General features: G+C 36.9%; 1 protein-coding gene across 4 annotated transcripts in view; it reads right to left on the bottom strand.

Annotated features, from left to right (window-relative positions):
- Positions 1 to 6,870: 6,870 nt before the first annotated feature.
- The window catches only part of xylb (xylulokinase homolog (H. influenzae)), a 110,333-nt gene continuing 102,993 nt past the window's right edge, over positions 6,871 to 14,210 (bottom strand). For all 4 annotated transcript variants that reach the window (XM_022673875.2, XM_022673876.2, XM_049480278.1 and 1 more), the window contains one exon: positions 6,871 to 8,083. In XM_022673875.2, the coding sequence (XP_022529596.2) occupies positions 8,015 to 8,083 (69 nt within the window). In that variant the 3' untranslated portion in view covers positions 6,871 to 8,014. The remainder of the gene's footprint in view (positions 8,084 to 14,210) is intronic.

Genomic DNA, 14,210 nt, shown 5'->3' with positions numbered 1-14,210 from the left:
CATTCTGAGACTCTGAGATCTCCACAATTGTACACAGTACACATCAACAAGTTTTTTGTTTGCAACGCCTCCTGAGGTACCCTTCAAACCAGCCCTTCTATTTTTCCCATTATGATGTTTTAATGTGAACATTAGCTGAAATTGTTGGCTCATATCTCCATGATTGCATGCATTACACAGCTGCCATGTGATTGGTTGATTAGATAAATGCATGAATGAGTACAAATATAGGCCTTCCTAATAAATTACTCTGTGAGGGTACATGTTCTATTCTATTCTATATGGTGTATTTTTCCTGCATTCACCACAGAAGCATATCGCATGCAATATGACACAGATCTTGTTTGTTAATAGGAAGCACCACAGCGGTCGCTATTAACAAATCAATTTAAAACTCAATTATGTTCTATGTGTTTGTGTGTGTGTGTGTGAGAGAGAGAGAGAGAGAAACAGAAACTGTTTCATTTGCTGGCCTTACCAGCTTCAACAACAACTTCTTAGCAAGGGCTTCCAAGTGGAAAGGTTCCAGTCCATTGATTTTCTCCACACTGTTTAGTGCAGCATTAAAGCAGCACACACACACACACACACACACACACACACAGTGTACATATATACAGCATAAGGAATGGAACCACTAGCAGCACAGATTGGCAATAATCTACTATCTTCATGAAGTCTACACACATTTTCACAGCAATATTTAGAACTGTTAACAGCATTTGGATAACGCACACATACACACACCAGTAAATATGTTATCCATTAGACACTATTGGAAATGGCGTGTAGGTTCATACTTAAGTTATTTTGTCTCTTACCTACATAACGTACATTTACAATTTACGTTTCACATGGCAGCCAGTCAGAAATGGCCAGAAATTAGTCCAATACCAAAATCTCTGTATTGAATATCAGAAAAAAAAGAAGTATAATCTGATATGATTGATTAGTCTTCCCTTAAACATAAATGTGCGATCCCTAGAACCTAGAAGTCTACAGGTGTTCAGGCATCAGACATGAATAAAGTATTGGAGACCCAGAGTTGAGTAATAAGACTATGTTCACATTACCAGGCTGAAGTGACTTAAATCTGATTTTGTTGCTCAACGTGGTTCAGATCTGATTTTTTCATGGTTGTGTGAACATGCCAAATCCCATTTTTTCAAATCAGATTTGAGTCCCTTTCATATGTGGTCCTAAATCGGATACGTATCTGATCCATAGACATGCGACATGAATGTGAACGGTCAAATTCGAATTCATGCATCTTTTTGCTTTTACGCATGCGCTACGTGCTTCTCTCTCGTACCCACACTTCATTTCTTGGTGCAGAAGAAAAAACAGCAAAAGCAAACCGCCTGGCCTTTTTTCACCTCCTTAACCTGAGCATGAACTTCAGACCAGCTGTTATGCTCTCCAGCATATATGCTGCTAACACATCCATTTCTCTTTATAAAGCGTATAAAGAGTCGACCCTTAAATAAGACGTTTTTAGTTGTTGGTGAAGAAGGCGACATTTATAAACGTGTCAATGTGCGCATGTGAGGCGTTTCAGGGACAGATTTGTTCACATTACACACAGATACACATCACTTACATTTGTGAATGTGAAACGTCAAGATCTGAGTCAAATCAGATCTGATCGAAAAATCGCATTTGAGCAATGTGGCTTGTAATGTGAACGTAGCCCAAGTGTAAAAGTGTTAAGTACTCTATCAAAAAAGTGACTTGAGTGGAAGTTAAAATGTTCTTTAAGCTCCACACTTAAGTAAAAGTGGAATTTTCTGTGTTTAAGTATTACAAGTAGTTTATTATAAAATGTACTACTCAAGTACTGAAAGTAAAAGCACAGTACTGTGTTATGTGGTTATTACAGAAATAATAATAATGTTTAGGCTAAAAGACACTCAATTCCTTAGACTGTAGCAGCAGCAGCACAATAAATCTAAATTAAAGGTTTTGAAGGCAGTATAGCTGGTTCTTCCATCTCTAAACAAACAAACAAAGCTTAAGTGTTGTAAATGTAGGCAGGCAGCAGAGCAAAAGGCAGAACGGGAGCAGTGAGGTCTTCTTATAAGATCAGCTTGATCGTGTGATTTACTCAATGATAAGGAGCTTCATCAAACCCGACAGTGCCAGTGTTGGGCACGTTACTTTGAAAAAGTAATTCGTTATAGTTACTAGTTACTTCTCCAAAGTAACTGAGTTACTAACGGAGTTACTCCACTATAAAAGTAACTAGTTACCAGTAAAAGTAACTATTGCGTTACTTTTGTGTTACTCGCCCCTGTAACCCCCACCCCCCGGCCCCCACCTTCTCAGAGCGTGTTTCATAAGCCAGATGAATAGAGTGCACGACAGCAAAGACAACAATCATTGCTTAGGCGGTTATCTCATTCTCCCCTAACGGGGTGTCGCAAATGGTAACGGTGTTATAGTGACAGTCAGAGTAATTAGTTAGATTACTCATTACTGAAAAAAGTAACGCCGTTATTCCCATCCCTGACAGTGACAGTGCAGAGAGAGCATTTACCACTCTGGCTTTAGTGATAATGTGGGTTTAGAATGAGTCCTATAATTTTTAGAATTGTAACGAGTAATGATGCAGCACATAAAAAATGTATCGGTGCAAAAGTATTAAACTCAGTATAAAATATGTAATGATGTAAAAGTGGAGATAGAAGAAATAATAATACTTCAGTAAAGTACAGATACAGCATTTTAGTACTCAAGTACAGCAGTGAAGTACTTCTACTTTAACACTATACATCTCTGCCAGGCTTATATGCCAGCATTCTAGACTCCATGAATCAGAATCAGAAATCACAATACATATATGATCATAAGATTAAGATATGTAGCTGACTGCATTCAGTAGAAGAAGTGTCCACAGCTGTAAATATAGTGTTAAAATAAGATGGTAGGAGAATTGAAGCAAACACACTTCATATTTTTGGTCTGGAAGGTGATCTTCAGGTGTGAAAAGAGAAAGTGTTTATTTTGAATGCAGCAGTTTAACAGCATCGCTTTCAGTGAACAGCACTGGTACCATTTAGTCTACCCACTGGTCAAAACCAATGAAAGAGACTGTTTGACTGAATTTCTCAGGGAAAAAAATATATTTTTAATTTAGGAATTGAAGAACGAATCTTGAACAATGTGATTTCAAACAAACATTAACATAAAAAAAAAGAATATTTCCATAATACTTCCATAAAACCGATAAGCGCCTTAATCCAGTTCTGAGTTTTGATCCAAAATTCTATATATTTTGGCACAATGACACAATTTCATAACATGTATGTTAACATATTGTTCTAGAAATCAAGTCAGATCATTCAAGAATTTGAATAACACATTTAGAAGGAGCTAGATCTATCTCAATCACTAATCCAACACTCCTACATTCTGTAAATAAGGTCACATTCCTTTCCTATGCTATAGACATAATAGGGCTAGATGTACACACATCAAATTTTAAACACATCATAAACATTATCACATGCATATGTCCAGATTAACAAAATCTAATCAGCTTTTCATCTCATTAAACTCCAAAGTAAACACATTAATGACTCTAAACAGCTATATTCATCAGACCACCTGAACACTCTCACCCAGTAAGATCGCATCTATACACACTGTCATACACTCTTAGAGCACATATGTTCACTAAGTAGTGCTGAAGGCTGGAGCTGGAGACTAATGAACAATTGATTTAAAATGGCAGTGGAGGGTCAATGGTGTCAGTGAGGGGTAATGTGTGAAACTTCGCATAGAGTATTATTAGAACACAGCTTTAGGTTAAAGCATCACACATACACATCAAGACGTCTGTACACACACATATACACACATACACACGCACACATACATGAAATAATTGCTGTGTTAAAGTGTTTTAAAGGGCAAGGCGGCGTAAAGTCGCATACTTCATTTGCCCTTAATTTCACAGCTCATGCTGGAAACATGCTGGTGGTTAAACTTGATATGGTGACAGATTAGAAACCATCAAGCCAAAGTAATGAGCTGATTCCTGCCCACTACCCAACATGAATATCTGTACAAACAGTACAGGCCAAATGTTTGGACACACCTTCTCTATTTCAATGCGTTTTTTTTATTTTCATGAGTATTTACAGATGTAGATTCTCACTGAAGACATCAAAATTAGGAATAAACACATGTGGAGTTATGTACTATATTCTAGTTTCTTCAAAATAGCCACCCTTTGCTCTGATTTCTGCTTTGTATTCTCTCAATGAGCTTCAAGAGGTGGTCAACTGAAATGGTTTTCCAACAGTCTTGAATAGGGGTGTCACGATTTCGATATTTTATCGAAATCGATCAAAATTATGGCATGGTCTCGAGCCTCGAAGCCAAAAAGAAGATCGACGAGCTCTCCCGCTAAGCTACGCAAGCGCGCGCGCTACGCAAATGGCGCAGCACACTGTAGCCCAGGGTTTTTCAACAGAGAGAGAGAGCGGCTGCATGAGCACAGCCACGACCTCCGTCAAAAAGTTCCGGCAGAACAGCTGCCTTTCAACCGCGGAGGAGAAGCTAAAAAAGCAGATTTATAGAACTATAGATCACAGTGAGGTTGATAAAAAAATCTTAAACTTATGATTGACTACACCTGTTGCTTCATTTGAATAAAAAAAAAAGCCACGGATACGCCCACACACGGCGAGTCAAGTCATCCGCTGTTCTGTCGAGTTGTGCTACCCTGTCAAACAATGCTACACTTATGTGTCCATTTAAAAGTAGAAAGACAAAAGAAGCACAATATTAGAGCATGTTTACAGTAAGAAGTTCATGTACTATATTTGTAAAGCCTAAATCACAGTTTCAGGGTAAAGTTATGGTAGCAAGAGCTTATTATACTCTGTTTTTTTTTTTATTATACTCTGATTTTTTATATACTCTGATATTTTATTGTTTATATATATATATATATATATATATATATATATATAACAATAATAAAATAAATAAAGAAAATTGTAAAAAGTAAAAGTAAAAAAAAAGAAAATTGAGAATCGAATCGAATCGTGACCCTAAAATTGGAAATAAAATCGATTCGAGGATTTAGAGGTGACACCCCTAGTTTTGAAGGAGTTCTCAGAGGTGTTTAGCACTTGTTGCCCCTTTGCCTTCACTCTGTGGTCCTGCTCACCCCAAACCATCTGGATTGGGTTCAGGTCCGGTGACTGTGGAGGACAGGTCATTTTTTGTTAAGTACATAAAACTCCACATGTGTTCATTCATAGTTTTGATGCCTTCAGTGAGAATCTACAATGTAAATAATCCTGAAAATAAAGAAAAAGCATTGAATGAGAAGGTGTGTCCAAACTTTTGGCCTGTACTGTAGATGTATCTGCTGTGTAAATCACAGAGCGTGGTATGCAGTCTGCAGGTTATTTTAAATATTTGGACAGTGAAAATGTGAGTATAGTTGCCTCTGTGCACCATTTCTACACCATTTCAATGGATCTGAAATGAAACAATGATTGACTCTGAAAGTGTTAACAAAAATATACAGACAGTTTGACAGCAGTTCACAGAAAGTCTCAATAAGCTGCTGATAAAAGAGTGAAGAGTCAATAGACTGTGAAAATGTCTGGATGTTGAGTTTCCTCCATTTAGATGTTTTGCAGGCCTTTATACTGCAGCTGTCTGCAGCTGCCGCTTGTTTGTCAGACTTTGTACCTTCAGTTTTGTCCACAGTAAGTGAAAAACACATCAAATGGGTCTGAGATTAGGTTTCTGACTCAGTCACATTCCATTTCTTTCACTTACTAAAGCTCTCGGGTGGCTTCTGTGGTTTGTTTTGTGTCTCTGCCCACATCTGTACAGTACAGCACAATCCTATCAGTTTAGCAGCATTTGACTGAATCTGAAGAGAATCCAACCCATTTCCATTCACAGTCATACATACCCTGACATGCCCTGACACTGCCTCCACCATGTGTGACAGATCCTGTTTCAAAATTTTTCCTATCATTTCTACCTAATACAGCTCTGGAAAATAAATTAAGAGACCACTTCAGTTTCTGCATCAGTTTCTCTCATTTTGCTATTTATAGGTTTATTTTTGAGTAAAATGAACATTGTTGTTTTATTCTATAAACTACGAAAAACATTTCTCCCAAATTCCAAATAAAAATAGTCATTTAGAGCATTTATTTGCAGAAAATGAGAAATGTCTGAAATAACAAAAAAAAAAAGATGCAGAGCTTTCAGATCTCAAATAACGCAAAGAAAACAAGTTCATATTTATAAAGTTTTAAGAGTTCAGAAATCAATATTTGGTGGAATAACCCTGGTTTTTAATCTTGGCATGTTCTCCTCCACCAGTCTTACACACTGCTTTTGGATAACTTTATGCCACTCCTATTTGCCTAAAAAAAAGGAAGTCAAGTTTGGTTTGATGGCTTGTGTAAACCATCTTCCTCTTGATTATATTCCAGAGGTTTTTAATTTTGTAAAATCATTTTCTATTATTTTTAGGTGGTTGTTTGTTTGTGGTGGTTTGCCTCAAAATGCATATGTGCAGGTTCTCTTGATGAGAGACTATGATAACAACAATGATATGCCTTATGTCACTCAGGAATATTCTTGGGTTGAGTTGTGGATCGTGTTTTTATTCTCCTCAATAAAATAAATTGTATATTATCTACTTTAATTGTCTTCCATGGCTTTCCAGGCCTTTTGGTGTTACTAAACTGACTAGTGTATTCCTTCTTCTGTAAGAAGCTGCTATTCTTTAACCCTCTGAGACATGGTGGTCATTAAAAGAAACCTCATAGGATTTGTTTCTCTCGTTTCTCTGCTTTCAGTAGTTTTTGAGGTCAGGTCTGGTTCTGCTAACACTGATGTTTTAACTAACACGGTAAACGTTTTATTTGCTTGTTTGATTATATTTTTGAGTGTAATGGAGTTTAAATTAACACCCAGTATAATTAATGATTTTCACCAAAATGGCTCTATTGTTATATAAAAAGGGGTTAAAAACATGTACAAAGTTATTTATATTTTTGTATAAAAAAAAAGGATTAAAATATTTTTGGGAGCTTTTCTTTTCTTGTTTTAACGTCAATGTGAGAGCTCTGAGATGGACGGTGTGTAGCTGCTGCAGTTCCCTTTTTAAAATATATATATATATATTTTAATCTATACAGAGTTAAAAACTTTGAAACATTGCTCTATAGACTTATAAATATATCTGGTGTTTTATTAATTGTATAGATTTGATAAGAAATGGTAACGTCTTTGAGTTAATGTCCAGACAAGTGCTTCACATATCAGAGCTGTTATATAATTCCTGCTCTTCATAGTAAACTGTGAACAAAACTTTTGTGTTTTTGTGTCCTAAACTCTGTTTCAGGTATTTTGCTCCCTAGATTTTCCCTCCAAAAATGTGCTATAAATATTTCTGAATATGCTCTGAACTACTGAATCTGTACACTATACAATCACGTGCATGTTGTGTGAAAAATACTCTTTGCTAAAATCTGTTGGTCTGAGTGGAAAGCAGCCCTGGTTTCTGACTGATTCACTGTTACTGTTATTAAAAACACAGAAATCACAAGTGATGTAGCACCACTTAACACCAATTAGTGCACATTAGTTACCAGAATAAACACTTCAGAAACTACTTTTGGCCCTGTATCCAGCTCTGATTTAGTTTTATTGTTTGTAATTTGTCCATATCAATAAATCTGACATTTTGATAGAAATAATCTATGTGTGCCTGAAATTGTTAATCCCCTTGAATTAATCCTGGAAATCTAAATTTCATACACGTTAAGCTTGCTTCATTTTTAACCTATTTCGATCACACATAGAGGCAAAATGAAAAAAAAAAAAAATGTATCACTGTCCAAATACTAACATTCACATACATACCTAGTTCATACATTTCTTTATAAGGATCAGTGAATCATGGTTAAGGCTTCATGAGATCATGGCACAGAGGTTTACACAGCTGAAAGGCACAGTATGAGTTGAATCATCCAGTCGTGTCCTTGAGAACTTTCTCCTCCAGTTCAGCATATCTCTTCAGGAGAGGCCCATAAATCTACAAACACATGAAATAAACATCAAGCAGAAAACATTATCAATGGAGAACACACACTTTTAAATACTGTTGCTAAAAAAGTTGCTAACACTGCCAGTTTATTATGTACATCTATCTTATATCTATATTCAATAGCCATACCTATTTAGCATAGTAGTGATACCAGCTTTTTGTGTGTGTGTTTTGGGGGGTGTTTAGATATATTCATCACCTTTTGGGTGTTCAGTTAAAATCTTTTGCCTTTTAAAAAATGTTTGCCTTTCTTGAGCCCTTTATCAGTGGTCAGTTCTGATCATAAGACTAGTGGAAAGTGCATACTGATGATTAGTACTGATTAGGGCTGGGTATCGTTTTTCAATTTTCAATACCGGTACTGGTACGGTATCTTGAATTCGGTACAGATACCCAACGGTAACGGTACTTTTTTTGATACCTTTTTCTAACCAAAAAAATACAAAAAGCGATAATTATTCTCACACATTGGATACTGTCACCACGAGAGACTCCCATACTTTTAGATCTTGTTGGAACAAAGAAACACTGAGCCTGTTTGTGGCACTTTATTAAGAACAAAAACAGCATTAATTAAACTACTTAAACTACAAATATTTTTTTCCTAAGCATATAAATGGATGCATTTCGTTTTTTGAATCCTTTTTGAGAAATATCAACATTGGATTGGCAAAATTAAATTATATTAGTGGTGTCAGTCACTGAAAAAAATGAATTTAAATCATTATTTTTTATGCAGGAATTATTATTATTAGAGTATAGTATTATAGTATTATTATTATATAGTATTATGGCGAGGGGACAGTAATACAAGTGTGATACAAGTAAGAGAGAGAGAGAGAGAGAGGGGAAGACTGTGCCTTAGTTGTTGTTTTTACCATGTTGTGTGCTCTCTCCGCATTTGGTGCGTTTATGCACGTTTCATGCAAAGTACCGAAAACAGTATATATAAAAAAAAAAGTTCGCTTAGCTTTGCTTAACTTAGTTAGCTACTCCCACCACCACCACCACCACCCAGTGGCGACAATTAGAAGTTCTGAATTAGAAGTTCCTTATAGTGTCTCTTAAAATGCACCTTAAAATCTAACCAGAAAACAGACGTTCACTGATAGTGCGCCTTATAATCCGGTGCGAAAAATACAGTAGTTGGCTTCTAGAATGTTAGCTATGAGTTCGGCGAGTTGCTTTGCACGGTGTTGTGACAAATTCTTTCTCTCTTTGCGTACACGCGCATCCTACAGCAGAATGAGTATATAATATTATTCTCAGATTCATTTTATTTCTGCGTATTAATAAGGGTTAATCTACTGTTACAGTAAATAAATGAATTCCCAGGAGAGTCGGACCAAGGAGAGTTGGATTTTGGCACAACACCCATTCTTTTTCCCTTTGGTTTTTTGTTTAAAGACTTTGTCAACTTTCGGTAATTGGTCCAATAAAATCCGAACCATCTAGAAAAAAGCTTTCACACGGCAGAAGAACCGGTAAAAAAGTCCAGAACATTTAAGTGAAAGGAAAGTGCTGCTATTTAGTAAGAAAATGTGTAATCTGTAATCAACATCAGTAATGTGCAGGTAGTGCTACAAATTAACAAAAAGTCAAATACAGACAAATATTTCTAATCGACATTGTCGATTATATCGACTCATCGTTGCAGCCCTAGTTTAAGATCCTATGTTAGATAAGTCAAGTGACCACAGATTATGATTGCTTAACGTTGTAATTCATCAGCTTCAAAGGCCAAATGAACCTTACAGTTTCACACCAGGACAAATTCTGCTATCTTTGTTAAATTTTTCCCTTCAGCCAAAGCGCAATATAAAATGAAATACCTATTGAAAAAACTATTGGGCTACAAAATGTGCCCTCTCTATTCTATCTGTACAATCTTTTAGAGTGTTTTGAAGTTTGTCCTGACAACCACTGTATAGAGAAGACCTTGGAATAAACACAGGGAGTTTCTGATGCTTTTAATCATCTCACTCTGGCCCTCCTAAGTGTCGGCGCCAGTCCTCGCTCACTGATTTGATGCCTTGACTCTTTGATCTTATTTATTAATATCATTCATTTTACTGTGGCGTTCAGACCACATCAATTTTGAGACGCTGTAAGGAGTCTTCAGATATAACATGAAATAAATCAGTATTTACTCTCGACATGAGCAGCTTAACCTTTAGTTATTTATTAAAAACCTAATGTAGCAGAGTATAAATATGTGGGTTGAAAATACATACAGACTGTTGTACATAAACATGTGATCAATTTGTCTCAAACTGGGAAAAAAAAATCTAAATCTGAAGCATCTAAGCATCTTTATAGAAGGTCCATTGCATGTGCTACCTTATAATTATAGACTTATATCTTATCTCTTTTATCTTTTCCTAGTTAGTCAAGTTCTCGATACACATTGTGTCTCAAAGTGGTGCTTATAAGTTTTGTCTTACACTTTAGATATTTAATAGTCAGATTTTCTTTGTCACCTTGACTAATGCTAATGTTTCTAAAACCACCATCAGGAAAAACACTAAACACAAATGGTGGTTGCAAGGAGAAAGACACTGCTCTGCAAAAAAAAAAAAAGTCTAGACACTGAGACTAAAATGGATTTTTGGATTTTTCTTTGTTTTAAAGGAGAAGTGTTATGTTTGGAGAGAGGAAAACACACAGTAAACACCTTATCTCATCTGTGAAACATGGTGGTGGTAGTATTATAGATCCGGTCTAATTTGCTTCATCTGGGACAGAATGGCTGGTCATCAATGATGAAATAATGAATTTTGAATATTAGCATTATGAAGGCATAAAAAATATCAGGACAATTCTGTCCATATCTGTCCACAAGCTAATTTTTAAGAGAATATAGGTTATGCAACAAGACAATGACCAATAGATCAGAAATTGTTCTTGTGTAAAAGACTTGAAGCAAGCAGTTTATGGGAGAAAAACCCACCAACAAAACAGATAAGCTGCTCTGAAGAAAGGAACTGGTATATAATTATATTTGACCAAGATTGCGGCCACTGCACTCACATGTATATTTTCAGTACCAATTGCCACTTTAGGGACCGTAGCAAAATACCAGACCAAATTAGTAATGAATAACAGACAAATGCAGACACAGCATTGTGCCTCGATCTCGGTCAAATTTAATAATATAAAAGTTAAATTCACTAAAATAAATGCAAGGTTTATTAATTATAGTTGAATATAAAGGATAGATTGAGGTTTTAAGCTGTTTTCCATTATTTACAAAGCAAAACTGTAGCTTCACTAATTATTGTCCTTTGTGATGAATGGTGAAGAAGAGTAGAATTCTAAAAAATAATAACATGCACATGGACGAAAGAAGTCACTATAATTGTAACGTTTCAAAACCTGGAGGAATCAGCTTTATAAGTGAACTACTCAGAGCAAAGTGTACATTTTCAGCAAGCTGCATTACCATGAGATGCTACATCAAAAATACATATATTGTAAAAATGGTAAATAATTCATGGGAAACTAAACCAATAAGAAAAGCCCTTGTAAACAGCCTGCGACTGCAATGATAGAAACAAAGCAGCAGATGACTGAACCCAGTAGGCCCAGGGCCTTTGAAAGCGATAGCTTATGTTTACATTCAGTACACCCAGTTTATTCTTTATGAATTAATAATCTGGGTGTACTGAAAGTATTTATATGAATAAACAAACTGAAACACACAAGATGCATCATTCAAAACTTCTTTTGTTGACATTAACCAATTAAACCTCCCAGTTTAGCCAATGACCTTAATGCTGGAGTGTTTGATAAGAGCCACCTTCAAACCCTCAACCAGACAGCTGCAGTTTATATATCTCAATATATTATCTCAATATTTCCTATAACTCAGTACTTTGGAGAGATATGCAGGGATGCAGGGATGCAGGGCGGGGGGGGGGAGGGGGGGGGGGGGCGATTAGATGTTATTTGAATTTACTAGACGGAGTAGAAACATATGAGCATTGCCTATTTCATACAAATTCACTACATTGCCAAATGTTTGTGGACACTTCTTCTAATGTATGAATTTAGCTACTTTTTAGTTGCACCCATTGCAGACACAGATGTGGAAAGAGAGTAGAGTAGTAGATTTTTCAATGAAATAGGATTCTCCGGAACAGATATTGTGTACATGACCATGCTGTGGGCCAGAGGAGCACACCCAGCTAACAACTGTTGGTTAGGAGAACTTTTCCTGAACATTGCAGCTAATGTTCCAAGAACATTCTGTTCCTAGAATTCTGTTAACATCACTGCAATGTTACTTGTGCCAATGTTTTAATTTTGCTTTAAAAAGTTTTGGGAATGCTGGGCACTGAGTGGTCCAGCAGTCTAAAGTGCTGCCACGATGATCGGGAGATCACTGGTTCGAATCCCGGTCATGCAGCTTGCCATAGCTGCCGGAGCCCCGAGAGAGCACATTTGGCCTTGCTCTCTCTCTGGGTGGGTAGATGGCGCTCTCTCCCCACATCACTCCAAAGGGTGATGTCTGCAGCACAAGGTGTCTGTGAGCTGATGTATCGAAACCAAGTTGCTGTGCTTTCCTCCAAGTGTGCTAGAGACTGGATACTCGGCAATGCTGCATCAGCAGCAGTTCGAAAAGGGTAGTATGCCTCCTGTTTCAAGTCTTATAACGGCCCTTTTTTTTTTTTTTTTTACAAATATCTGTACCTTACTAAACCACATCTTCAGAGATTCTATGAACAGCTACAGTATTATACTGTCTGTAAATGTATAATGTAATAGTTTTGTTAACTCCCTTAATTTTTAAGCTGAATGTCTGAATTATATTTCTATCCTTTGACACTTCTAGGTAACACCTCAGTTATGGTTATACAGACACCTACACCCCCACCTGCAGGAGTGAAATTTAAATGCCTGATATTACAACTGGGAATAAAAGACTGAAAAGATCTTTAGACAAACATAAGGCTCCATTTTTCACGGAGTGCCTCATAACCTTCCATCAATTCTGCTGTCTAATCCCACCATCTGCCCAAAACCGCAGTGTTATTGAGTGGATTTAACTTTATGAATCGAGGTTGTAAACGCAAAAGGCGGTTTAGCTGCTTCATCATCAAGGTGATTTTGAGGTACGGTTTGTCACGGTTCACCTTTCCAGGCTTTCAGCTTTTGGATCAATGATCAGTGTTTTTATGTGCTTTATCTAAAAGCTAATTCTTAAGATTCTACCTGTAGCCTGGTAACTGGCTTCAATTCATCACCAAAGCATTTTTTTACAGTACGGTGGCCGAGAAAGCCCAACGCAGTGCAAATTGAAAAGCGCTGCAAAAGCACAAAACACATCCATCAAAATTACAACACAGGCGCTGCAACTAGAAAAACGCGCTGCAAATAGAACCACAACACAACGGAAGTGAGTCACAACACAACGGAATTTTCCCGGGGGACCTTAAAAGATACTGTAACAGCTAAGCTGCGTCTTCAGTAATGTCTCGGACTTCACTATGTGTACAAAGGACAATAAGTGGCAAACAAGGCGTTTTGTGAAGCAGAACTTTTAATAATATGCACACAACCGTGGTAATCACAGGTAATAAACATAACTTACTTTTCAGAAGCTTGTTTGCCACTTATTGTCCTTTGTATACAGCTGGTACAGCATCTTTTAAGGTCCCCCGGGAAAATTCCGTTGTGTTGTGACTCACTTCCGTTGTGTTGTGGTTCTATTTACAGCGCGTTTTTCTATTTGCAGCGCGTTTTTCTATTTGCAGCGCGTTTTTCTTTTTGCAGCGCGTTTTTCTATTTGCTGCGCCTGTGTTGTAATTTTGATGGATGTGTTTTGTGCTTTTGCAGCGCTTTTCAATTTGCACTGCGCTGGGCTTTCTCGGCCACCGTAGTGATGACCCTACATTAGTTTTTCATTAAAAACTAGGACATCAAAGTGCAAACACAGATCCTGGATCAGCACTCTTACTTGAAAAGGGTTCATACAATGGTCCACGTGTTTGACCCACAACTTGACCTGTTCTTTGACTGTCGGTGTGGCATGTATGGTATGTATGGACTGAAAAACCAAAGGCCTTTAGACTTACATTAAAAAAAAAGCCTCCAAAGGCATAGGTCAGGGTCG

Source organism: Astyanax mexicanus, chromosome 6, assembly GCF_023375975.1.
Source record: "Astyanax mexicanus isolate ESR-SI-001 chromosome 6, AstMex3_surface, whole genome shotgun sequence".
NCBI lineage: Eukaryota > Metazoa > Chordata > Actinopteri > Characiformes > Acestrorhamphidae > Astyanax > Astyanax mexicanus.
The sequence above is the reverse complement of the archived record's forward strand: the minus strand, read 5'-3'. Positions and strand labels throughout refer to the sequence as shown.